The 25,288-nt window shown below is 38.8% G+C and overlaps 1 protein-coding gene across 2 annotated transcripts in view; it reads right to left on the reverse strand.

The window, feature by feature from the left end:
• MNAT1 (MNAT1 component of CDK activating kinase) overlaps positions 1-25,288 on the reverse strand; it is a 127,709-nt gene that overhangs the window by 61,393 nt on the left and 41,028 nt on the right. The window contains exons 4-6 of one of the 2 annotated variants that reach the window (XM_054400305.1): positions 18,923-19,026; positions 14,769-14,909; positions 9,000-9,125 (exon numbers count right to left, since the gene is read on the reverse strand). In XM_054400305.1, coding sequence (XP_054256280.1) covers positions 9,000-9,125; positions 14,769-14,909; positions 18,923-19,026 — 371 coding nt within the window. The remainder of the gene's footprint in view (positions 1-8,999; positions 9,126-14,768; positions 14,910-18,922; positions 19,027-25,288) is intronic. The other variant, XM_054400306.1, reaches the window with a different exon arrangement.

Below are 25,288 nucleotides of genomic sequence, written 5' to 3' on the forward strand. Positions count from 1 at the left end.
TAAATGGCTTCAAATCCTTCAGTGCTCTTACTCCAGTTCTTTAAATGCTCTTACTACTCTCTTTCAATTTTCCTCTCTCAGGTCATAAATGTCATTTCCCATCTAGTTTGTACACTGGAGTCAGTCTATTAACACTGTGTAGAAGAAATCAATGTTTTTCCTGTTGAGTAACAATGAAGGCATTCGAACTAATTTTTAAAGATCTAAATCCTAAAATATTTCAGTCTGTGAAGTCCTCTTTCCATAGTCAGTCACCTTCAAAAGTCTGAGAACAAGCTGCTTCTGACAACCACCTAGATAGAAAGTGGACTTGCACCAGGTCAAGGAAATGCACAGTTAGGAAGTTTTTCCTACAATGTAATAGCAAAGGCATCAAGTGCTATCAGGGGCTGCCTGGAGGAGTGCACTCTCCATCTATGGAGGTCATTAAGATTGGGTTCAACAGGTCATGAAGTACCCCTGCCTCTGCCTTGCAACAGGCAAAAGGACCCTATGACCTCTCAAGACTGCTGCTCACCACTATAATTACACAATTCCTCAAATACCCACTGAAATTTTGGCACTAAGGATTCTCATGTTATTTTCTTCTGAGACATACATTCCACCCTTACAGAGGAACTTTGTCCACTCTCATTTTTTTTCTATCATCTCTATCAAGACATAATGAGACCGCTTATACTCACACTTTTAGACAAGCTATTTATTTCTGTTTCACCCCAGCACTTCTTTCTGGTATGTTTACTTTTAAACAGTGGATCAAGCAGCACTATTTAACAACCTTTTGCATTAAAAATGTGGTTCAATAACTTTGCACTGCTCATTTTACATAAACATTTAACATTTATGATGCTTGCCACTCTTGGCCAGAGCATAGCATCAAAAGAGCATATATGTACTAAAATGTATCTTGTTAGAAAGAACGGCAGTGCTGGAAAAAAAGTTATATTGGAACAATCTATAAATGTGTTTACATTATATGAATGATTTGCTGTTCCTTCACAAGGCATGTAGGAAGTCAGCACTTCTCAAATGTGTAAAGTATTTCCATGTGCTTAAAGCATGATCTTTCCAAAACAAACAATGATTGAGAAATTTTTTATTATTCTTTATTTCCCTGCCAGCTGTTTTTTTGGACTCTCCTCTCAGCCACCTTCTTTCTTTCAGTCAGATCTCTCCTTATTGCTCACAGTAACACCTACTCAAGCAATAGCATGCTCAGAGCTGCACGACTCAGAAATAGGAAGATCTCAAGCTGATTTAAATGACATTTTCCTTAGATCCCTTTACAACGTGTCTTTGTGCTCTTGCAGCTAGTGGCAAGACTGCCCACTGCTTAAGGTGGAATTTGGGCATCCTACATCAGGTCCTAAAGCCCAGCTCCTGCTGTGATGTCACAATGCCTGCTCCCATATGGGCAGGAGAACAGAGGACAGCCTGACTGAACCCTTCTAGCAGCCCTCTCTTTACATCCTATGCAGCATCTTTTCATGGGACAGAACAACATGCTGCATGACATATAGATGTACTTCTGAAATTTGATGGTAGGCAGCCAAGTTCTTGGGTAATTCTATAAATCAAGCAAGAAATTGGTCAAACAAACAAACAAAAAAACCACCAAGCAAACAAACTTAAAATAAAAAGATCCAAACCCTAAGAACAGTTCTGTTCCAAAATGTGACAAGAGTAGAACTGCTCCACAGCTGATTACAAACGCTTTACTAACAAGCACATTGGCCTTGCTGTTCACTCCTTACAATTAGCAGTGTTGGCACTATTTCAATTACTAAATTCCAGTCATTACAGCTGTGCAAACTTAAGGGGCTAATTTGTATTTATACTAATACGTGTACATAAACATGTGCTGCTTTAGCTACGTAAAGAAGCCTTAAAGCAAATGAACAAATATTTATTCTAACAGATCAGTATAAGAGACCAACCATAAAACAGAATCAGGTCAAGCAGTTCTGATTATGCCTGTCCACCAAATACCTTTATTTTGACTGTCGCATCTTTCCTGAGGCATTCCAAACAGAAATCCTGAAAAGAGATATGGGGAGACATAGAACTGCATTTTTAAAAGCCAGTCTCTTTTCCCAAGGTTAGTGTTGTGTACATGAGGGGAGGAGAAGTAACAAATACTATCATTCACTTTGCCTTTTTTTCCCAAAAAACATTCCTTACTTACATTAGGAAAAAAATTCCTTAAGTCAACATAATGTGCTTAATGTTTATGCACTTTGATAGAACAGTAATTACTTAGTAAGGCCAGAACCCAATTAAACGTTTTAGACTTCATTCCATGGGCTGGAGTGCACAGGAAGCATTCTGATGATAGATCACTTAAATAAAGTCTATCTGGCAGACACTTCAAAAACAGAGTTCAAAAACTTCAAGCACCATTCTGCATGTACATGCTTGACTTTTAACAAAACATCTTTATCTAAATAGAGGGCTAGAAATTTAGTTTTACAAATATATTTACTGCTTCTAAACGCTCTCCATCACGCCACTCGGAAGTTGCAGGCATATTGTGTACATAATCCTACGAGACTTAGGTGAGCAGTGTTTGGATCACAGGACTCTTGGTAACTGTTTAAATCCACCATGTTAGCCCCAACCTGAATTCTATCACTCAGCATTTCTGATGCTCCTTAATTGTTACATTTGAATTCTATATCCATGTGTAGTCAGATGGTAAAGATCCAGCAGCTGCAATTTCTTTTCCCTTTTTTCTTTTCAGAAACAGGTAACCTCAGGGGATCAATGCAATGCTCAATATTATTATTGGTGATGAAAATTCAAAGCTAAAGCAACATAAAATATGTATTCTTACTAGAAATCATGAGGAGGTGCTTAGCAACTGCAGGATCCCACTAGTAGAGCTAGTGTTCTTACAGAGGTATGTGCACCTGCTCTCCAAACATGCACCCCCCGAGAATCTTCACTCCACAGAAGCTGCTTGGCCAGAATACTGGTTCTGGGAGTCTTCATCCAGAGACCTGCTGGAAAGCACTACAATGACCCCCACACCAGTACATCTGGGTTTCCTCTGCACTAAGACCTTTTTTCAAAGGACCGACATCCAACCCAGTGTGTCTGAGCACTGAGCTGGGATACAGCCACCATGCAGACACAAAGGCTGCAAGGGCAATGCAGCGGTCTTGTAGCATTGATCCAGCCAGACTCCTGCTGAAGGGCTAGATGATAATGCCCAGTGCCACTGAAAATTTTACCTTTACAAGCATGCTCTCCAAAACAAATACACCCAAATGCACTACTTCCTCTTGAAAACAAGTCTGATGATTTTGCTGTGATTCTAAACTATGAAGTGTTGTGAAAAGGGAAATATTCCACCCCGATGACAAAAAGAAATGTGCACAGCACCAGCCAAAGAAGATTAAAACCAAAACACCAATCTCAAAGAAATCAATTCCATCTGAAGTGATTCAGCCTGAAGATAGACCTGCTGAGCTAAAAGTGAAGGAAGGAAATAGGCTTGTTTTTTTCATTTATTTATTTCTAAACTTAAGGCAAATATTAAAGGCACTTTTAAAAAAAAATTAAAAAATTTAAAATTTTTACAAAATAAAATAAAACATGCACCCCAAAACACATGAAATGAAACAGACCAAAGCGGTGAGAACTGGCAAAGCAAAGCTGGAAGGCTGAAATGGTTCCTAGTCACACAGGACAGCAAAGCACTCTTGGGAAGTGGAGAACAGTTGTAGTCCAAACCGTAGTGCAACATGAACTTCACTTACCTCAGAGTACCTGGCATATGTCTAAGCAACTTTGAAGGAGCACAACTGATTAAAAAGGTATTTTGACAGACTTTTTAGCATTTGGAACGGGACTTTGGATAATTGCTCCACAAGCTATAAAAGAAACAGACTGAAACAGAGGAGCAGCCACTAAGCAGGAAGCAATATTGTAGGAAAAGGCAATAACAAAGAACAGTTAATTTGACCTGAGCTGATGAGGTCAATGTTTTAAAAGAAATAGCTTCACATAACATAAAATAAGAACGTTATTTCCCATTAGAATAATACTGCAAGTGTAATGCTACACAAAATCCATTCTCTAACACTTGTTATTCTCAGCTTTGTGGTAACATGCACTCCTGAGGTGTCCTAGACATCCTGTGTCTGACACAGATCCATTCCTCTGAAATATTGATTCGACTGCTCCCTCCTGCAAGTTCTGTCTGCTTCAGAGTGCATATTGCTTTCCCCCAGCATTCAGCTACTGATAGCCTCAAACTACAAGAACTGGAATAAATTCTGGTATAACATTCAGTCAGACAGAAAGTTCAATACAGTATCTTTGCTGCAATTTGGACAGGGAAGCGGAAGCAGGTATTTCACTCTTAACTCACTGCCATTCAGGAGTGCTGTTGACAGGAGATGGAGCCTGGCTCAGCGGAAGAGATCCAAGGTTAGGAATTTGGTAGGGCTGGATCCTATTCCTCCTTCCGCCACAGCTCTGCTGTCTAATCCTTGGCAAGCACATCCCCTTTGGGCATCTGGATCCCTCCTCCCTGACACATCTATTTAAACTGCAAATTCAGAAGGGCAGAGACCATCTTGATGATGACGAAGCATGTACAACACTCTGCACTAATACTTCTATTAATAAATATTCCCGTTGCCATTAAGTAACAAAACTAAATCCATGATAGAAATTGCAGGGTCAGTGATGCGTTATATTAGTTTTAAGGTATTAGGGTATAAACTGTAAGAAGGCAAACTCCCAAGTGGGAGCAGGCCAGAGGACACCTATGTTGTTTTCCTGCAGATTTGGGCAATCCAATTAGAGGTAATTGAGTTTTCAACTACATGAAATTACTTCAAGAATACCATCACTTGAGGCTAAATCTCCTGTGAGGTTTGGGGAAAGGAGAAAAGAAACATTACAAAGCTGGAAGAAACAGAGGGAGGACAGGGCATGCTGCCTGAACCATGCTGAAGAGAGCATGCAGCCAAGCCAGGAAAAGGCATTCATACTGCTTACAAACAGGTGAGTGGCTGGGCTGCAGACTCAAAGCTTTGCATGCTCCCAGTTCAATGATTAAAGAGGTGTTAAATACATCCATGCTTTTATGCATTTTTAACCACAATGGTAAAGCAAAGCACACATCTACAAGCACCAAAAGCCTCCTACAGTCCTGTAAATACCAGAGACATAAAAAGAAAGCTAAGTTACTGTAATGACATTAATTCCTGCTGCATTTGCAAACCACCATTCCTGTACAATGCATACAAGCACCTCTTTTACATGTTCAAATTAGCTTTGCATTAAAGCCATCTCCCAGCCAGAAATGGCCATTATATTCACCAAGAAAAAGAAGTGTCGCCAGACCGTAGCCTTGTTTGGCACACCCTAGAAACACTAGAAATGCTGCTCTTTTTGCCAGCTAAAATCTGAAGTACGAGCATTGACAGGAAATAGTATTTTTAGCACTGCTGCAACAACTAGGATTCCTACAGCTTCTTTCACAGCTTTACACTGATTTGAAACTAGATTTAATAAGACTGTTTTAAATATTCAGATATGCTGAAAGAGTATTTCTTAATACAATGAGCATGATAAGCAGAACACAGAGTCGCTTCTACTCCCCACTTACAGAGGTAAATCATACCAATTGATTAGGACAGAAGATAGAATTTACTGAAACAAAATGTAAAAGTTAATGAGCAGACTGCAAAGAAAACTTAGCTTTGACTTGAAAGGAGCACAAACCCTCTATTTAACAGAAGGAAAAGCAAAGGAGACCCTATCCTCATGAGCTAATTGTCTGCCTTGCGCTATAGGGGATGCTCTTGCTTAGCTTAAAAGTAAAAGGCACTCCCTCCTCCCTCTGCCAGCACAGGAACTCCACAGCACTAATATGACACCTTAAATGAGCCAACTTCCTTGAGCATTGCCCAGGGGACTAGAATGGGCATGCCTCTTAATTCAGAAACCAAGTAACATGTCCGATTATCAGTCAGGCTGAAGAACATCTCTGACCAAGACCATCCCAGGAAAAACACTCACATTCAAGCTGAAAAAAAAACATGGATTGCCATAACAGGCATATTTTTATAGACTTTGTGTGAACACAAGCTCAGGATTAGCCAGTATCTTGGCTAGCTCTATCTGGATTCCCTTATTTTGAAACAAAATTAAGGAAAGCAATCATCAGAAAAGGTCAGTGGCTCAACTGTTTGAAAAAATAAAAGCATCAAGGAAGAGCATATGCAGTGATTCATTAAATGTTTACTGCAGAAACTCCAACAGTGAGGACAAAATGAGACTTTTCACAGAAACTGTGGATAATTTGCAGAACTGTTGAGCCAAACAGAGCATTAATACAAACTGCAATTTTTAAGAATTTTTCAATACTCCCCTAGAGCTACCCCCACGAATATGTGGTCGGAACCCCTTGGGTGAGAGAAGAACAAAGCTAAAGTGCTGACCTTGAAGAGGAGTGAAACAAAAGTTCCACCTATTTCAAGTGTACGCCTATGCAAAACAAACAGACCCAGCATCTCAGGTGTTTAGAAAAACACTCATATTGGAAAATAAGCATGTCATAAGGTAAGTGCCCAGGTGGGAATTCACCTTATGTTGTCACTTGAATTCACTGTCATGGATCATCAGTCACATCAATTCCTGTACAATGAGCAGAATTGCTTTTTACAAAGCTAACTCTGCCCTGAACCAAACAATTTGCAATTGACTACAGTAACTTTCTAAGATGCATCCCAGTCCCAACCTGAAAGCATGAAACATCAAGAATTAGCAATTTCATCACATTCCAGAGTCAGTTTTAACAGGGAGGCCAATTAAACCAGTGGAACACTGTGAACTTTAGCTCTTATTTGTTCCTTCAGTTCCTAGATGGACCCTGTTTGTTTAACTATGGTTACTGGTTCTCGCTACATTTACTGTTGCAGCCTTGGGTTTTGGCATGTTCTGTGTTAAGGAGGTAGATACTGTAAATTGAGTCATATCTTAACCTTCTCAAACTAGAGGCAGAACACAGCAAGAGACATTTTCCTCCCTTTGAATGAACCTCTGGTGGCTCCTCTTTGTGATCTTTTTGACTTTTGCATTCAAAAGGCTGCTGGAAGAACTCTTCAGCCCCTGAGTCTTCCCAATACTGCATTTAGCAGGAAAAGTGTTCTCCTATTTGCTGCTGTACTACTCACATACTCAAGGCTGCCTCACACACATACGCTGCGGCTAAGAGTCAAATTGGTTTACTCGCTTAGCTAAACTTCCAAAACCTCTTCACAGAGCCTGTTATTTACTCTACTATTTATAATTTTGCATTTAGCCATATTAAAGCACATTTCATTCAAATGAGTCCAGATTGTCAAAGCAGCCCTGTAAACTGCCAGCTTCCATGTCATCCACAGAAATTCAACATCTGCTTCCAAACACTGAACTGTGTCCTAGCAGAACACCCACATGTGTACCCATGCTGTGTTGGTTACCCAGGCTGTGGTAACCAACAACTACTTTAGTAATTACAAGTTAGCCAGTTAATTCATTTATTGGGCAGCATCTCAGTGCTGTTATTATTGTGTAATGTGATTTTTATCTAATTCTAAAAATCGGGGTTACATAATAACTAAATCAAGTACCCTATAAAGTAAATATGAGAATACTCATCACTCTCAACAAAACCTGTAATTTCATCAGTATAAAATCTGTTTTGCTTGATGTAATCCATCTTCCATAAATAGAGCTCACTGACTTCAAACATTCCTATCCTTAACTTTGTCAACTGTACCTATTCCAAATTTGTTTGAGGGTTTTTTTTAAGTTGTTCTTTTTTAATCTAGGACTAAGGTCAGTCAGGGTGAGGGGTTTTGTTTGTCAAAGTAGAATTCAGTTAGAGTATTTTTGAAACAGAACAATGAATATTTTCTGACCACAAGCTTTTTTACACCAACAGAAAACATCTCATGAAGCATATAAATCTCCCCCAGATTATTAGATTTTAAAAGAAAAGAGACAAAGATACAGTTTATACTCCATGAAAACCAGAAAACTATCTGCACAACTTCGCAAAAGCTGACACTACTTTTGGAAAAAAAGTAAGATAGAAATGCTTCTACACTGTGAATGCTCTGGGGGATAATAAACACAGCACAGACATCCCTGACAAAATACATTGATTAATTGATGGGAGACTACTCTGATGCAATGTTTTTTGCTTTGCTGACTTCTTGGTTTCTGGAGGATGAGAGAGACTATTGGTTATTTTCAGGACAAAGTTTACCATATCAATTCTAAAATACAAAGTCTAAAAAAAAATGCAGCAATTTAAACCAAAACAGGAAACCAATTAATGTCAAAAAGAATTTTAAAAAATAAAATAAAATCAGTAACTCAGCTCAGAGCTATCAGTCAGCTCTGACATCACCTCCCATACCTTTGTTTCCACAAAGGCTGATGTGTGCTTGTATCATGTCTTGGTAAAGAACATGAATGCTGACAGATCTTTAAGCTGTCACCGTAGCAGTAATGCATTTGCAAGAATACTTGCTGCTTCCTAGAGTCCAACAACGATGAAAATACAGCATCCTTAACCACCCAAGCATCATTTTCTGAATTGTCTGTCTCATACTCACAGATTATTTCAGTGTTTAAAGTCAATCTGAACTAAGTGCAGCCTATTCCTGAACTTCCAAAATTTCAGCTTCCAGAATTGGTACACAAATGACACAAAAATAATTCAAGGAAATCAGTTTTTCAGGGAAAAAGGTATAGCTTGGTTTTTGACAACCACGCAATGAAAGTATTTCATACATTCCTACTAGAAGAATGATGAAATTCTTTGACTAACTCCTAGTTACTTATTTAACTGAGAGAGAACAATCTATTTCATATAATATGTAACACAGGTCTAGATAGCCTTTACATTTTATATGAGAAAATCCTTGGTCTTTTGAAAGGCATTAAAAAATAAAAAAAAAAAAAAAAAAAAACAAGCAAGCAAGTCTTACCATTTTGATGCCTGTGGAAAATGTGACTGGTTTGACAGGTTTGGGTTTTTCCAGTTGCATTTCTAGCTGAGTAGATCTGTCCTTATGCTGAGCTAAAAGCAGTGAAGCAGGAAGATTGGAGCTCTCCTGTAAATATAGGAGGAACAAATTGGAAAGCTAAATTAAAAAAATCCCCAATTATTAATTAACGTTGCATATTCTTCAAAACTGCAAGCCGTGTCTGAAAGGCCATCGCTAGCAGAGAAGTGCAATGCTTCGTAGCCTCTCTATGAGAAACAGTTTACAGAAAACAATCATTTTCAGTAATAAGAAAAAGCTGCAGCAACTCCATAAATCAGAGTAATCTGCAAACAGCCATTTTTATAGAATCCACACTAAAGACAATATAACAGGCTCCTTATTCCAACCGGCCAATGCAACTGTATTTATTAAAATTTTAAAAAATAAAAATTAGAACTTAATCAGAGAAGGAATAATCCCAAGTAGTATAACTCGGATCAGATGTTTATCTAAGACACATTCTTTCTACCAATGAACTCAGACCAGTTTGAAATTGTTTCCCATTAGATTTCACCTGAGGCCGTTTGGAAACGATCCTTGCTCTGCTTTACACAATGGCACCATTGTAAGTGCAACCAACAGCATATTTATTTTCTCCTTCACCAACTTATTTTTAGGGAAGCCAGCCAGGGCTTTTTTTAGATATATGAAAAGCAGTAAAAAGAATAGTTAAGCAAATGAACTACTTGAACTCTCAGAACAGAATTATTAACATACATATATTTAACTGCACTCTTGAAAGGGTCAGAATATTACTGCCCAAGTAATGTTCTAATAAACTAATGCAACTATCTGCATGCACATCAAAATTCTTCAGACTTCCTAGTTAGAACAATTGTGAAGTTGAAAGCAAGGAAGTTCAGATGGATCCTTCCCAGACTGCTCTAGCACAATATTTTATTCCTAAGACCCTCAAACATCGCTTACACTTCTGTGTCATGGAACCTGAACTGAACTATGAGCCATAGCTGTTAGTCCCAAAACCAAAAAGCTTTACTGAACTGGACTGGGATTTGTACTTACTCAGTTCAGGGTAAGAAGCTGGAAATTTTAACACCACGAGATGCCTGACTGCTCATGGTATCCTATGGAAATCTTCTGAAGTGATCGTGAAAAACAGTCATGTTGTAGACTGACTTTTCACATTAGTCTCCACTCCTCTTTCCTCTCTATTTTTTGGTACCCTCGTTTTGTCTTACAACTAGATTGAAAGTACTAAAAGCAGAAAAATCTCACATAACAAGATCTGGTCCAGAGTCACAAACATAAAAAAATAAGCACAGGATGCTCCGCTCATTGTCTGTGATTAACCAGGATGAGGGAAGAGATTAACAAACTTAAATTGTAATAATAAGAGACATCTAATTTCTGTGCAGCTGGGAGAGAATTTTGGACCACGAATGCACCAGTTTACAGTCTGTATCTTCAACGTGTTGTACATGTCTGTAACCACCACACAGCAGCACATGCCACCAGCTGTCAGCAGAGTTAAATGATGCTGGATTCTTTTAACCATCAGATTTAATATGCTGAGGGAGAAGAGCATAGTGGGAAATGTTTTCTGGTTCATTTTGCCCTCTCATGTTCCTTAAACATTCACTGCATTTCTAATTCAATAACTAAAGGAAGCCAGTTTTCATACTGACTTCTCAAAAGTTCATACAATGGCTAGTTACCCGATTACACAACTGTGGGAAACCCACACTGTGCCAACAAGCCATCGTGTCTGTGATTGTTTGTCCTTTTGAATATGCACATAGCCCTTCTGTTAACTATTAACACACATGAAAGGTCCAGTCCTGTAAGCATTTATCCATACTAGCAATTTTCTGTATGGGAAAACAAATTGTCTAACGGTATGAACAAAGATTGTTTCTATGTAAAAATTTCTGAAATATTTGTCTCAGAAACCCTGAGGTTTTGGTAAAAGTGGGGACACAATGTCTCTAAAGGTACCTTGTCCTTTCCCTGACTCTACCATGTGCTGCAATGCACATTTTCCTCGTGCCTGGTAAAGTATGGGCTATTAAAGAGTTAAGATGACATCTAAGAGCAGATCTATAATCCTCTATATACATGTGAGACAGTTTATACAGTAAATAAAGGAAGTGTTTTAATATTTTACTCAGCTTCAATTATCCATGTCTAGAAGGTTAAAAAACAGCCCAAAACAAAACAAACCCCAAACACAACTCTTCCAATGATACGCAAAATGCACTGGAGAATACAAATCTAAATTGTAACAAAGTATTGTGCTTTAAAAGTGAGAGGTTTTATTGTAAAAGTGGTCATTTACAAAGAAAGTAATATAAAATCTGCCTAATTTAGTACTGGGAAGTAAACAGGCAAAAGGTAAAAGCCCAAAAAAAGCACCTGACTCCTCTTCCAGTAGCCTGCAGAGCCTGAGCTGCCCATGATGCCTGGCTCACTCACTCACCTCACCAGCAAGTGATACTGGCCTTCCCCACTCCCTGCTCTCAGTCAAGGACAGGTTCACTACACTCCCCAGGTTGACCAGGAACCAGAGCCTGCTGCACTGGTTTTTAAATTTTAAATGCCAAACCATTTCTGCACCTTTTTCCCTGCTTCTGGACTGTCTAAATTACAAACTCCTTGAAGATGGGGCAGGACTCTCACACACTTTTGCAAACAACTGAGACCTTGACTCAATGTGATAATACCATAAATAATATGTATAAGAAACTGTGAATCTTCTCAGTCATTAGGATTTAAACAGCAAAGGTAAAATTCTCTTCTTGGAAGAGGAAAAAGGTGTCATCTCTACTCACACCACACAATAAGATGGTCTTTATTTTTCTCTTCATGCCCAGTAACATGGGGAAGGAATCTTGGGAAAAAAAATTACCAAGTCACAGGCGATGCATGCAAGGCAGAACTCAAAACCAAGCAGCCAAACACCAGCTTCCCACCCACCTCTACACTCACAATCCTGTCAGGTCGGTAGTTTTGCAACTGATGTCACTGTAGTCAGAACTTAATCCTTGTTTGGTTTAGCACAACACCAACAACCACTGATATAAGGTCATCTTTTTTTTTTATGTAATTCCTTACACTGTTATTGCTTAAACTTGGCTTTTGCCGCATTTCTCAATTAGATTTTACTCATGATTAGCTTCATTTTCAGATTTGCAGCCAGCATTAGAAGGATTTCAGAGACCATAGGAAACATTTATTTGTTTAACAACTGCTGTTTTTCCAGAGACTTTGTAAGCCATTATACAAACATTTCAATGCTGGTTTTATAAACCTTTAGTATTACAAAACAAGTTCTGGCTCAAATTTAAGTTGACAGTGCCCCTTCATAAATTGAGACACAAAATAAAATTGCCCAGTTTCCTTTCTCAGCCTTTAAAAATCACCTCTCTGTTGTTTTTAAGAATATTCAAATATGTTTTAATAGCAATACATATGCAATCATGGTTAAAGCTACCTATTTTGGACACATTTTAAGAATTATTTATTTATTTCTACAAGCCTGGTGGAGAAGGTTTCCAGTAACACCAATTGCTGCATCAAAAAAATAAAAGCTACACATACTATCACTGATCTCTAGTGAGTTACGAGTGTTTCAGAACAGGATTGTGTTAAGCTGCAAAGCAGTTCAAAATCCCTATTCTGAGCCATTAATTCAAGTTGAAAACGGAGCTTTTATTAACTGATCCTCTATTCAAACTATTCTTAATTGTGTGAATTGTAAGCACTTCTACCTTTTAAGGTGAAGAGACTGCTGAATGCAAATTTATAGACTTGAGGGATTGTCAAAGAACCTTTCTGCTCATCTCTGCTTTTGTCTACAAAAATTGAAACCACCAACTCCCTTCAGCAAAATCATGACAGGTTGACAGGATTCCTGGCTTAGAAAAAGACCACTCTTGAGGAGGCCCAGAAACCCCTGAATTGCACAATGATGCTCTCTCCTCATGTTGGTGCCTCCTGCACTTTGGGTTCAAAGAAGAACTCTACTCTTCCAGGAAAAGTAGAGAAGATCTGTATCTTCAATAGGAATTGAGAATACAAAGCAGAATTAATGCTACATTAATGTGAGATAAACTGAAAAAAAGAGAGAAATTCTGATTTAAATCTGCCAAGCAGCTTTAAACCACGCTGACACAGCTGCACACATGTACACATATACACATACTTTGCCTTTCTTCTCATATCCTTTGAGGTGAGAACATACTGTTCTGAAGGATTTTAGAACTTGTGAAAATGTGTGCATGAATGCCTGTACACACATATGTATTTAAAAAATTGAGATGTGAATCTTGTTTAAACATTTGTTGAGCTTCTTTACACTCACACATAATCACTGCATTTCAGATGCAGAATCAGTAGTAAATTCAGCCAAAGATTAACATGATTTCCAGAAGCAGCCCGAGCTTTTCCTTCAGTTGTCTATGCAGTGCTCAAATGAATCCAAGCTTCATTCACTTCAAAAGGAGCAACTCAGCAAGAAGTATTTTTCTTTTAGCAGTTCCTGAATATGAAGGAATCACCTATTTGGGTGCTCGGACTCAAAAAGGGTTGCTAATGTTCAAGTAACTAATGAGGTTACTTGTCCCCTCTTCTGCACTATCTCCCCCTTGCACAGGTGTAAGCTCATAAACTGGCTCCTGATTACCATTTTGCATTGTCACATGGCAGATAGAGAGAGGCAATTCTGCCACTTTGCTCTGGTAAGACCTCACCTGGAGTAGCGTGCCCAGCTCTGGAGCCCTCAGCACAAGAAGCACATGGACCTGATAGAGCAGGTCCAGAGGAGAGCCATGCAAATGATCGGGGAGCTGCAACACCTCTTCTGCAAGGTGCAAGGACAGGCTGAGGGAGCTGGGATTGTTCAGCCTGAAGAGAAGGCTCTGGGGAGACCTAATAGCGGCCTTCCAGTACCTGAAGGGGACCTATAAAAAGGCTGCAGACAGACTGTTTACAAAGGCCTGCAGTGATAGGATGAGGGGCAATGGTTTGAAATCAGACAAGAGTAGATTTAGATTGCATGCTAGGAAAAAGTTCTTTACCGTGAGGGTGGTGGAACACTGAAACAAGTTGCCCAGGGAGGTAGCTCAGGCCCCATCCCTGGAGATATTCACAGTCAGGCTCTACAAGACTCTGAGCACCCAGATCTAGTGGAGAATCCAACCCAATCTATTCTATGATTCTATGATAATTAGTTCTTCTTCAGATACACAGTTAAATGTCAGCTAATAAGCAAACAGGCAGAGTGGTTGAACTCAGTAAAGCACTCTCTGAAATACATGTCCCCATGCCACTTAGCAACAGGAGAAAGCTTTCAGCGGAAGGTCACTCTGAAAAGAAATAAAACCAGGTAGAAACAGGAAAATAGCCTTCCTCAAATACGCAAAAAATTACTTGTGCATTTTGGTAGAATATTATCCAGGATTAATTTTGTGTTGAAATAGCCAAAAGTGCTTTCCTAGAATTGATTTCTAACCATCACTGGACATTGCAGATAATGAGTCCCATTAAGCCTGTGAATGCCAACCACTCTTCTTCCAGTCCTTAGCTTACGAAAACCAGAGGTTTTGTAATATTGAAGTGAGAAAATAAGTGAGAACACAAAACATGCAAGAGAGAGAAACAAGAAGGGATAGTTGTGTTAAAAACAGACAGTTAACCATGGTAGAGATCAATGTCAAGGTACTTGCTGCTTGTTCTGGTTTTGTCACTCACCAGATCATCCAAGAGTGCCTGCTTATTCTTTCTTTTCAGCATCTGTTGTAGTTGTTCTTCCTTCTGTATGAGCAGTCGCCTTTGTTCATTTTCCTGTCGCTCTACCTCTAAAGCTTCCTCCAGCTCTTCCTGCTCTCGTGTCTGAAATGGAAATTAGAAATCGACTCATAGCAATTTTCCTCCTTGGGTGGACAGAGCTTGCCCACAGCTTTACTTCTGTACAAAGGACCTAGGGGAGACAAACAATAAGAAAACAGCCAAATTCTACATTTAGGGTAGAATTTTAGTTAGAACTTCAAGGTGATTGAGAATGATAATTCTTTCTCAGTAAGAGAGAGTTTTGTTTTTCTTTGCTGCACTCTGCAGTTGGCAGTAACTACCTAAATCTTGGCTCTTTAAGTGTTAGGGGGATGACAAAGGCTTTTCCTTACACCTTCACCTTATTATGAACCCTACTTTGTACCCTGCTTCTCAAGTGATATAGGTGGAGGAGACCAAAAATATAACCCCTTAATACTGCTCCTTAGCACCCTCCCCATCAGCTGCATCTTCTGTGGAAAGTGCAGTGTGCACTTATCAGTGGTGTGGAAGAAAAGTAAGAAATTACAAATCAGTAACAGAGAAGCTTATAAGATAAACGACATTTAACCATGAACTGCAAAAACATTGCGTTCCCAGAAAAATTAGGATTTTTTTCCTGTAACCTAGACTGCAGTTGTGTGACACAAGATGAAAAGGGATTACTAGTAAAAAGTGATTAATTTTTATTTCAGGATTTTGTTCTTGAGAAGTAAACTATTAAGTAATCTGCATTTAATAATTACAATGAGAGGAGAAGGAAAAAAGAAGAGGGCTCAGAGATGGGATAATAAAAGGATTAAACACTTCTATACAGAAGACAATCAAAAGAATGGCAGTTTGATTCTAAGTCTGAATAAAACAAAAAAATACAGGAAATGTTTTCAAAATCTTCCCCATCAAAAATATTAAAGCAAAGAGAGATTTAGTAAAAAATGCAGAAATAAAACCTAAATGGATGATTTATTGATGGAAGCAGTTTGAGAAAAACATCATTGTAGTCAAGAGCTTAGTAAAATTAGTCCTTATCAAAAAAGTTGGATCATAAAGCACAGCTATCTGATACAGGCTGGAATATGCTGAAAAACATCCCTTTACCAGACAAATCAAGCCAATTGCCCCCAGTGAGGCATAGTTACTCCTGGATGTAAGAGCTGAAAGATCTCATCACCTGCCATTGAGCCAACAGAATGTGCTTTCTTTTTTATAACTAGCAGTGACTCTCGTTAAGATCTGGTCACTAATGAGCAACCACCTGAAACTGGATCCCCTTTGCATTTAATGAAAGGAAACCAACAAACAGGAAAATCCCCAAGTCGCTAATTGAGTTTATTTCTGAGAATTAAGGGATCTAGTTAGTTCAGTCAACAGAATTGAAGATTTCAGGCTCCCTAAGACATTCCCTAAGACATAAGGCTTTTTCCACATTTATGTCTAGAGATTGCCTGGAATTTGGACTGAAACAGAAGAAAACCTGCAGAGAAGTGCTGAAATATTAGTCTGAAGAGCCAGAAAAATTCTAGTCAAGAATTAAGTAAACTGATGTACAAACCTAAACCACATCATACTACAGGGAAAAGGAAGAACTATGACAAGTCGGATCAAATTCTCTCTGAAAGGAAGACCAAACAAAACAGTAAACCAGAAGAGAGATTAGTTCTATGGGCAGCGAGTGTTTTGTCAGGCTTAAAGATAGTCTCCACATAGTCCCACCAATTAAAGAAATAAAGATGATCACAGTGAAGCCTGCAGTAAACCCAAGACGACAAATGGAAGAAGTAAACATCAAGTGACAGAGTAGGAGGTAAGAAGTTACCCTGTGACTGGAGAATAGCAGATAAGGAAGAAGGCACACTTGGGAAAGCTGAGGTCCACTCAGAATGCATAGCTTTATATTTATAAAGCATATACATACACACATCAAAAAATATCCCTTCAAGAGTCCCTTCTCCAAGAGCTCCAAATTTGTCTCCTTGAACTTGATGCATTGCCCTGCATCTAATCTGTAAAGTCATTAGAAATTGGCTACAACGATGAAAAATATGGCTTGTATTAACAGAAAAACAAGCAGTTATTCAAATCCTGAGATGACTGGTTCAGTAAATTAATATTTAGATGTGTAAGAAACAAATACATACTCAGGAAGACAGAAGTAGGAAAAGTGAGATCAAAATAACTTACAAGGTCATAGATTTGGAGACATTGACTCATCAGTTAGAAACCGAAGAGGAGAAAACATGAAGCACTACTTGACGACTGCTGATTTTGACAGCGCTACAAGAGAAGAGCAGTCTTAGGATCACGTCAATGTCCTTTCAGTAGAGGTGGGAAACCAGTGTTCTTTTCTAAGAGGCTGCTAATATCTCAGCTACAAGACTGCATTCAATCCTAATCTCTTCTGCTTGCATAACAACAATTCAAGCTGCAATAACAAAAACACCAAGAAGGATAGAGACAAGTATTTATGTTTGTCAGAAGCAAACTGTTACAGTGGATAGAAAAATTTATGCCAGTCCAACAGTGAAGGGACAATGACTGACCATAAGGAGTTTAGATGAGAAATTATGACACCTTTTACCAATTTATGCAGTAAAGGTATTTCAAAACCTGTCAAAAACAGCTAGAGAGAAAGAATCCTTTCAGATTTGGGGAGAGGAAGTGAATTTATGGGCAAGATCATGCAGCTTTTGCAGCAGCAGCTATGTCAAGTCTGTTAAGTATGTTGTAGGTATCAAAAAATGTTCAATGTTTCAGACACTGAAAAGGAAATAAAGAAGAAATGTCTCCATATCTCCAGTAAGCCTGGATTCACACAGGCTTGCTCAGCTTCCACCAGACAGCCTCTACCACACCAAGCCCATACAGAAAACAGAAGGCCCAGAGGGCTTGGGTGGGTACAGAGCATTAGTACACTACTTGGTGTGATCACACAGCCAGTGCACAGGCTGTCTGTGAGTCACGTACATGAATGGAAGGTGGGCTGCAGGCAAAGCACATCATCCTCACTGTGACCCTAGAGGTTGCAACTACATTGTAAAATAAGACACGTAGCCAAAGATTTAGTAGGTCTCTTCAAGCTCTGAAGCATAGGATATTGGACAGTGTCAAACAGGATAACAGATCAGAGATGGACCCCTAGGGAAATTTCCTTGCCTTTAAAAGGAAGAGGTTCGAACAAACATTTTTCAGATTCCAATCTCCTGTGAAATCCTAGAGCTAAAGAAATCACTGGGAGTTTTGCCACAGACTTCAGGGGAGTGAGGATTTCACCCCTACTGATTTGAAAGCAAGTTCTTCGTGCAACTGGAATACAAACACAAAACCTTCTTATGTCACGCTCTGGGCAGACATTTTCCTTCAAGAACCAGTAACAATGTGTATTTTTATACTGAAAAAATGTTTAACAGATTAAGCTTTTCTTAAAGAAAGAAACACTTGCAAGTTTATTTTTAAAGAACAAAATTATATCTGAGCTACATTTTAATGAATGGATCTTCAAAGAACCATGTGTTTTGCACACAGATCATATATACAATACTTTTGATGTTTTTGTTATCAGCTCTTGAACAAAAGTTTCAATGTTTGTTTCAACATCTTTCATTTTAAATTTTGCATAAACCAGATCGGTGCTTTCCCTCACTTTTACAACTCCCTCCTGGGAGCTTCATAATGTCTGTGTCTGGATTCCTTTTTTCCTTCGGATGAGAAAGGAATGATTGTCCTGGTAAAGGAATGAACTTGCTCTCTCCTGGATATTGTCCAACAACACTGGCAGCACACATGAGGTGGTGATGTATTAGATGCAGACTTTACTACTGCCTGTCCCTCTTTTCAAGCCTGTCCCAAAATAAACCATTGCTACATTTCAACTATCAATTTCATCTCTTTACACGGCACTAAAGATCATTATCATGGAACATTAGTGCATTATGGTTTTTTAACACAAAATTAAGTCTACATCATACCTTCAGCACTGCCTTGGTTTTAAGACATTACAGAAAATACTCCACCTCGAAAATCCTTTAATTCCTTAACTAATTAATAAAAATTGTAGGGGAGAGGAGAAGTTAACTAACCAGTTTTATCTTATTTTTCTGAATGACTTCTTTGTTATCTTTCTGGTACAGCTCCATTTTCCTTTTGGTGTTCTCCAAATCCACATTGTTGGTCAAGTTAAATACTGCATAAATATTAGAAAAACAGAAAGCAAAAGTATTAGATCAGCATGCATTACTACAACAAGGAAATACTACTCCTACGTTCTCTATCCCTTCTAGTACCAGATATAAATACCAAAATAACATAATTTATTTAAATATGCCCTCTAAAGCAAGACACAATCTGCTAAACGAAAACAAACTTCAACAGAGGCCAGTAGAGTTCATTTAGATTTATACATCTGTAGGAGATGAAAATTTGAGTCTTACATCATATTTTGTGATACTGATAATGATATACACAAGTATTCATAATATCATTTGTAAAATGTTGACCTTTTCAAGTAGTAGTTACAGCTAAAAACACAATGATTCCCGTAAAATTAGACTAAATACATATATAAGAAATTAAGTCATTTCATAAGATTATCTAATGCACAAAGACTACAGACACTTCAAATTCATAGAATCATAGAAGTCATTGGATTGGAAGAGACCTTTAAAGGTCATCTTGCCCACACCCCCAGCAGTAAGCAGGGACATCCTCAACTGATCAGGTTGCTCAGAGCCCCATCAAGCCTGACTTTGAACGAGGGATGGTGCCTCCACCACCTCCCTAGGTAACCTCTTCTAGTGTTCCACCATTTCCATAGTAAAGAACTTCTTCCTAATGGCCGAGCCAAATCTATCCTTCTCCAGTTTAAAACCACTGCCCCTTGGTCTTATGACTTTGTAAATACCTCTCCCCAGCTTTCTTGTAGGGCCCCCTTCAGGTACTAGAATGCTACAACAAGATCCCCTCTGAGCCTTCTGTTCTCCAGGCTGAATGACCCAAACTCTGACAGAGTGTCTTCATAGGAGATGTGCTCAAGCCTTATGATCATTTTTGTGGCTCTCCTCTGGGCTCATGTTTTTTCTTGCATTGAGGGTCCCATAACCCTCATTACTTTATAAAAGATACCAATGTACAAATACCTTTATTATAAGGAAACCGTAGATGTATCCAGATTAATAGTTTAAAGGACATTCTTTTGATGTCTCTCCGTAGTGACAGGCTATATATCACACAATTATGACCCTGCAAGCAGGATTGGTCAGCAAGCCCCATAGCTTAGCACAACATTCCCAATTATCTACACATGGCATGGAAGACACCTCAAGAAATTGAACAGTTTCTATAATCAACAGCTTGAAAGATGTAGATTGTTTGGATGACTAGTAACTTGATACTCTGAGCCCTTCACCTCTAGGTCACTGGTTCCATTTTAGGTCAAGTGAATTCCAACTGAAAGCCATTATCACTGGGAAGTTGCTTGGCTATCATCATCCCGAGTGGATGCTGGGCTCATGCCCATGGCATTAGAGCTACTGAAGACTGCCAATAAACAGCATTAAAAGTCTCAAAGAGCTTTGTCACATGGCTACAGTAAATTTACAATAGGAACAAAGAAATCTGCACTGCCAATGGTAAATCCCTTGGAAGAAAACAGCAGCACAAGGACTGTGCTAATTCAGCCCCTAAGGAAGGGGAGGTTCTAGTGGAAATGTCAATACAAAACTTGGGAAGGTTTTGGTTCAATTCTCTTTTTCTAGGCTCTCAGCGACTGATTCACTTAAACCTTAGGCATATGCACCATTGCCAAGTCATTTATATAAGGTTGCTAAAGAGATATTGAAAGAAGCCTGAAGTCTGTGTTGTTACTCAGCAGAACAGCACACATCTCAGTTTGGTAAAGAAGTATCTCTTCTTTTAGCCTTTCCACAAGTAACATGGCAAGAATCAGCTTTCAGAAGGCCCCAGAGAAACCAAACCAGGAATAGCCTAGACTGGCAAACCAGTTGAGAACAGCAAAGGAAACCGCAACAAAATCAAAGCAAGGAGCAAATGGGCACAGGGAAGACAAAACAGAGAAGGTCCAAAACATGAGAGCTGTGGGATACAGCTCAGTTCTAAACTGCTATATAGCAGCTCACTAGTGCCAAAAATTGGTAGCTCTACTCCTACATCTCTCTTCCCAGGCAAAGGCTCTGACTCCAGGACTCTGTCAACAGAAACCCTCCAGTAACCTGAACTGGCTCAAAAAAGAGGGGGTCAAGCAAGTGCCAGAGATAGTGCAAGGGAAGAGAAATCTATAGATCAGAAAAAGAATATTCTTTCCAGGAGTACTGAGCCACCACATCATCTCATTCGTGTCCAACATATTCAGTCCTTCTGCAAACTGCAGCAAAAAACACTAGGCAAGACCCAGCTGACAATATTCCTAACCTTAAACAAAACAAAACATTGTATTTACTGTTTTTCTCACCTTTTCCAAATAGCAAGCAACATCAAGAGGACTGATGTTTTAATTCAGCCTGGCTCCTACATCAGCTGAACTCTTCCATCCCAACCCCATCATCCTCACAACAGAAGTGATCAGAGATGTAGGCTGGTTTTGTGGCTTAAGCATTTCACTGGGATTCAAAACCTTCCAACTTTTCTATTGTTCCTGGGCCTTTTCTATACTAGAGGTCTCCCACCTGTAAGAAGCAAGAGCAGGGGAATAAAGTTCCATTCTCTTATCTGCTGTGTCTCTTTGCTTTAGCTACATGCAGCATCCCCCTCTGTAGTCTCGATCTCACCTCAGGTGGAAATGCTGAACACTGTTCTTGATTTTTGGAAGCAAGTTACTCATTTCAAACATTTACTTTTCTTTTTCCTCTCCAAAAGACTAACATTTTCCAATTTCATATTGCAACACACATGCACTTTCTGGTCACAGGACCATTTCCTTATTCAAACACATTATTTTAGTCTGTATTTTTAGCATTTCAATGGCAATTTGACCTCCAATTTCCCCACCTACAGCTCCCTGCTGACAAGCAGCTTAATATTTGAGTATTACAGCAGAGAAAAATTGTCATGTGAAAATGCTGGCATACAATAAGGCCAGAGCCCTGCAATGACAGCAGCTGCATGGGAATGTCAGTACCTCCTACAATTTAAATCCACACACCAGCTCTCTAAACTCTTCAATGACGACACAAGAAAGAAATAGCATATGAGACATGCTGTGCTAGCAGGATGCCCAGATGCCACCTTCAGGTGCAAGAGGAGGAGCGAGATGCCAAACGCCTTTGAGCTCCTGAACGTCTTGCCTATTTCTATAAAAATAATCCAGCAATAAGCTGATTATCTAGGGTTTGCAACTATTGCTGCTTGAAATGTGCAGAGTTTTTTTTTCTTTCTCAGTTACCTTTAATGGTTCAACTAGTCACAACCTAGGTTCATAAAACAAAAATTGTGATATTGAAAACTCTTACTGAGAAAAGTAAGCAAATTTTAGGTACAAGCTGTTGTCTGTCTGTATCTAGAACTGCATACAAAAGCAGGTTTATTTTGCTACCTAAAATGCACTAATATTTCCATATAAGAGAGAAGTTTCTGCACCAGTGTTTAAGAAATCTTCAATATCCACCTGCATAGCAACCTTAAAGGCCCACTGCTCTGCTCACAGTAGGATGAATGACAGTTTATTTCCCCTTCTGTTTTCCTGCTGCAGCAAGAAGCAAGTCATAGGTAAAACCCTCTCAATAGTAAGATCTGCTCATACCATGTTCATTCTGCTCTGTCAGTCTTGCTCTACTTTGGTAGGACACCAGCAATGAGATTCCAAATTCCAGCATCCTCAAAGACCAGAGCAGATTTCTCCTACTGAATTCATAGTCATTAAAGAGGAACATTATCTTGGTCCAAAGTATCTGCTCCTCAACACTAAACTATCCACATATCAAGACTTCAAATACTGCAAGCGAGATATTGTGGCAATGATGTTTCATGTTTATATTGACAACAGTGTCAACAGCTGACCTTTAATAAAAATGAAAATACCTTCCCTCCTACAATAAACACACTAGCAGCAAAACAAACTATGCTCTTTCACAATGTGTGGTTATCAGTTGCCAATTACCCAGCCAAACCATTGTCCAACATGTTTTCTAACACGTTTTCCATGTATTTCAAACACCTTTTCATCAATATTCAGAGAATACAAATTCTTGCCATTGTATCCTTGCAATTACAGCTGTCAAGTCCATTTTGTAAGGGGCACTAGACCACAAAACATAATTAAGAGATTATTTCTTTCTCTCTTGTTCCATCCATGTGCTAGTTATGATTTAAAAATCAGCAAGTATCGAATCAAAGAACACAGTTACTTATATTCAACATCTCACCTTTTACAGAACTAGGACTATGCAGGGTGTCTTTTTCATTTGGTCTGCTTTAAGCTTTGTCAGAGATTTATTTTAAATATAATTATTTCAAATGTTCCCTTTAAAAAAATACAAATTTTTTTTAAAATGAGCAAATGGATTTTAAAATTAGAAGAACCAGAAAGAGTTAAAAAAAAAAGTATATGCTACACCTACTCTGAAAAAATATTGGTATAGATCTGAATACTACTGGCAAAGCAGATGGCTAGTTTGAAAATGTTTCAAAGAGAAGACAGACCTATTTTTGTCTATGCTGAAATATAGAATAAGCCAATATAAGAGGCCTGAAACCCTTCAGGGGAAAGAAACAGAAGCTGTTTTGTATGCAACAATTATTTATCTACTTATCCATCTCACATTGGTTGGTTTATAAAATGACTTGCCTTGAGACATCTGTTGAAGTATAACAGGAAGACTATTGTATTTTTCTGAAACATTTCATTCTGTTTAGGTAAAACTCCCTACTTCTGAAACTCAGCCTCTACAGGGAGACTTTTGTTACTTTTCAAAATAACATTCATTATGTGATCCCACACCAAATGAAAAAAAAAAATTCCTAGTTATAAAAAAGAAAATTTTAATTACATGGCACAATAATTTGTCCAGAGAAGCAGCAATACGAACAAATGTCACTTCATTGCAGGAACTTTAAGTCCATCAAAATTTCCCTGCTTTAGTCTGACACACTGAAAATTTTCCAAGACTTCTCCTAGTTCCTTGAAGGACAGTAATGCCAGTGTGTAAAAAATACCTGTTATTCAGATAGTGGGAACACTTCATCTCTGGCAAGAGATGATTATTCTGCTGACAGTGTTTGATCTGCATTGCTGGCATGAGTCAGCTGAAAATTTAAACATTAGCAGTACTAGTTTGCTATTAACAACATTCCGCCCACCCTACTACAAACTCTGAAATCATCATCTTCATAAATCACCAGCTAGAGATCAGGAATGATAGAAGAGCAACTGCTTTGGGCAGAGCATTACAAAAGCAGATGCAACCACATCCTCAGCCTGCCCAGGCAGTCCAAGCTACTATGGCACTTTCTCTTGGTGTTTTTGCTACTGGTGGAATCAACATTCTTTGTGATAATAATTATCAGAATTAAAGAAAAGGTGAGGCTGGTCAGGAACTGGAACAAGGTGCCCAGAGAAGTTGTGGAGGCTCCAACCCTGAAAGTGTTCAAAGACAAGCTGCATGGAACCTTGAGCAACCTGGCATAATAAGAGGTATTCCTGTCCATAGCAGGAAGGTGGGAACTAGATGATCTTTAAGGTCCCTTCTAACCCAGACCATTCTAAGAAAAACTACATCTATATCAGAAAAATCTAGGTAGGTATTAATAATTATTTGTTTATCCTTAGTTTTATTTTATTGGGTCAATAATTTTCCAGAAAATTATCTCAGCATCCTAATAAATTACTGAAATCACCCCACCCCATCAGTGTATGAAAACTCTTTTTGGCTGGAACTGTGTAGTACTGAAGTCTTTGTTCAGATGAGGTGACTTGAAACGGATCTTTGATAAAGCCATTCAGTTTCCAGTTGGGTTATTCCCATTGTCAGGACCAGCAACACCATCCTCATGCACACACAGGGAGGAAAAAAAGAAGGAAGGAAAAAAAAAAAACCAACAAAAAACCACCACAACCCACAAGTGATCACAGATACCAAAATCCTTTCTGTCCAAGGATCACTTGTGAGATAAATGCTCTGAGCAAGACAAATCATTAGGGAGCAAGTATTGCATAAAGTCTTAGAGGTGTAATGAGATGGAGGAATCCAAAGGGCACAAATACAATAGCCTCCTTCCAAGTTGCATGTACTGAATGTTTTTAAGAAGCAATAATTACAATTAACAATTGTGTTGCGGTAACGCCTAGAGGCCTCATTCAGGTGTCAGGAGAGTGGTGCCAGGCAGTGTGTAGTTGCATGCTGAGAGGCAGGCCCTGCTCTGGAGAGCTTACACGCTGGCTTTTGAAAAACTGGCTACATAGATACCCTGGGGAAGAACACCACCTTGTAGAAGGA

Source organism: Indicator indicator, chromosome 4 (genome assembly GCF_027791375.1).
Source record: "Indicator indicator isolate 239-I01 chromosome 4, UM_Iind_1.1, whole genome shotgun sequence".
In the NCBI taxonomy this organism is placed as follows: domain Eukaryota; kingdom Metazoa; phylum Chordata; class Aves; order Piciformes; family Indicatoridae; genus Indicator; species Indicator indicator.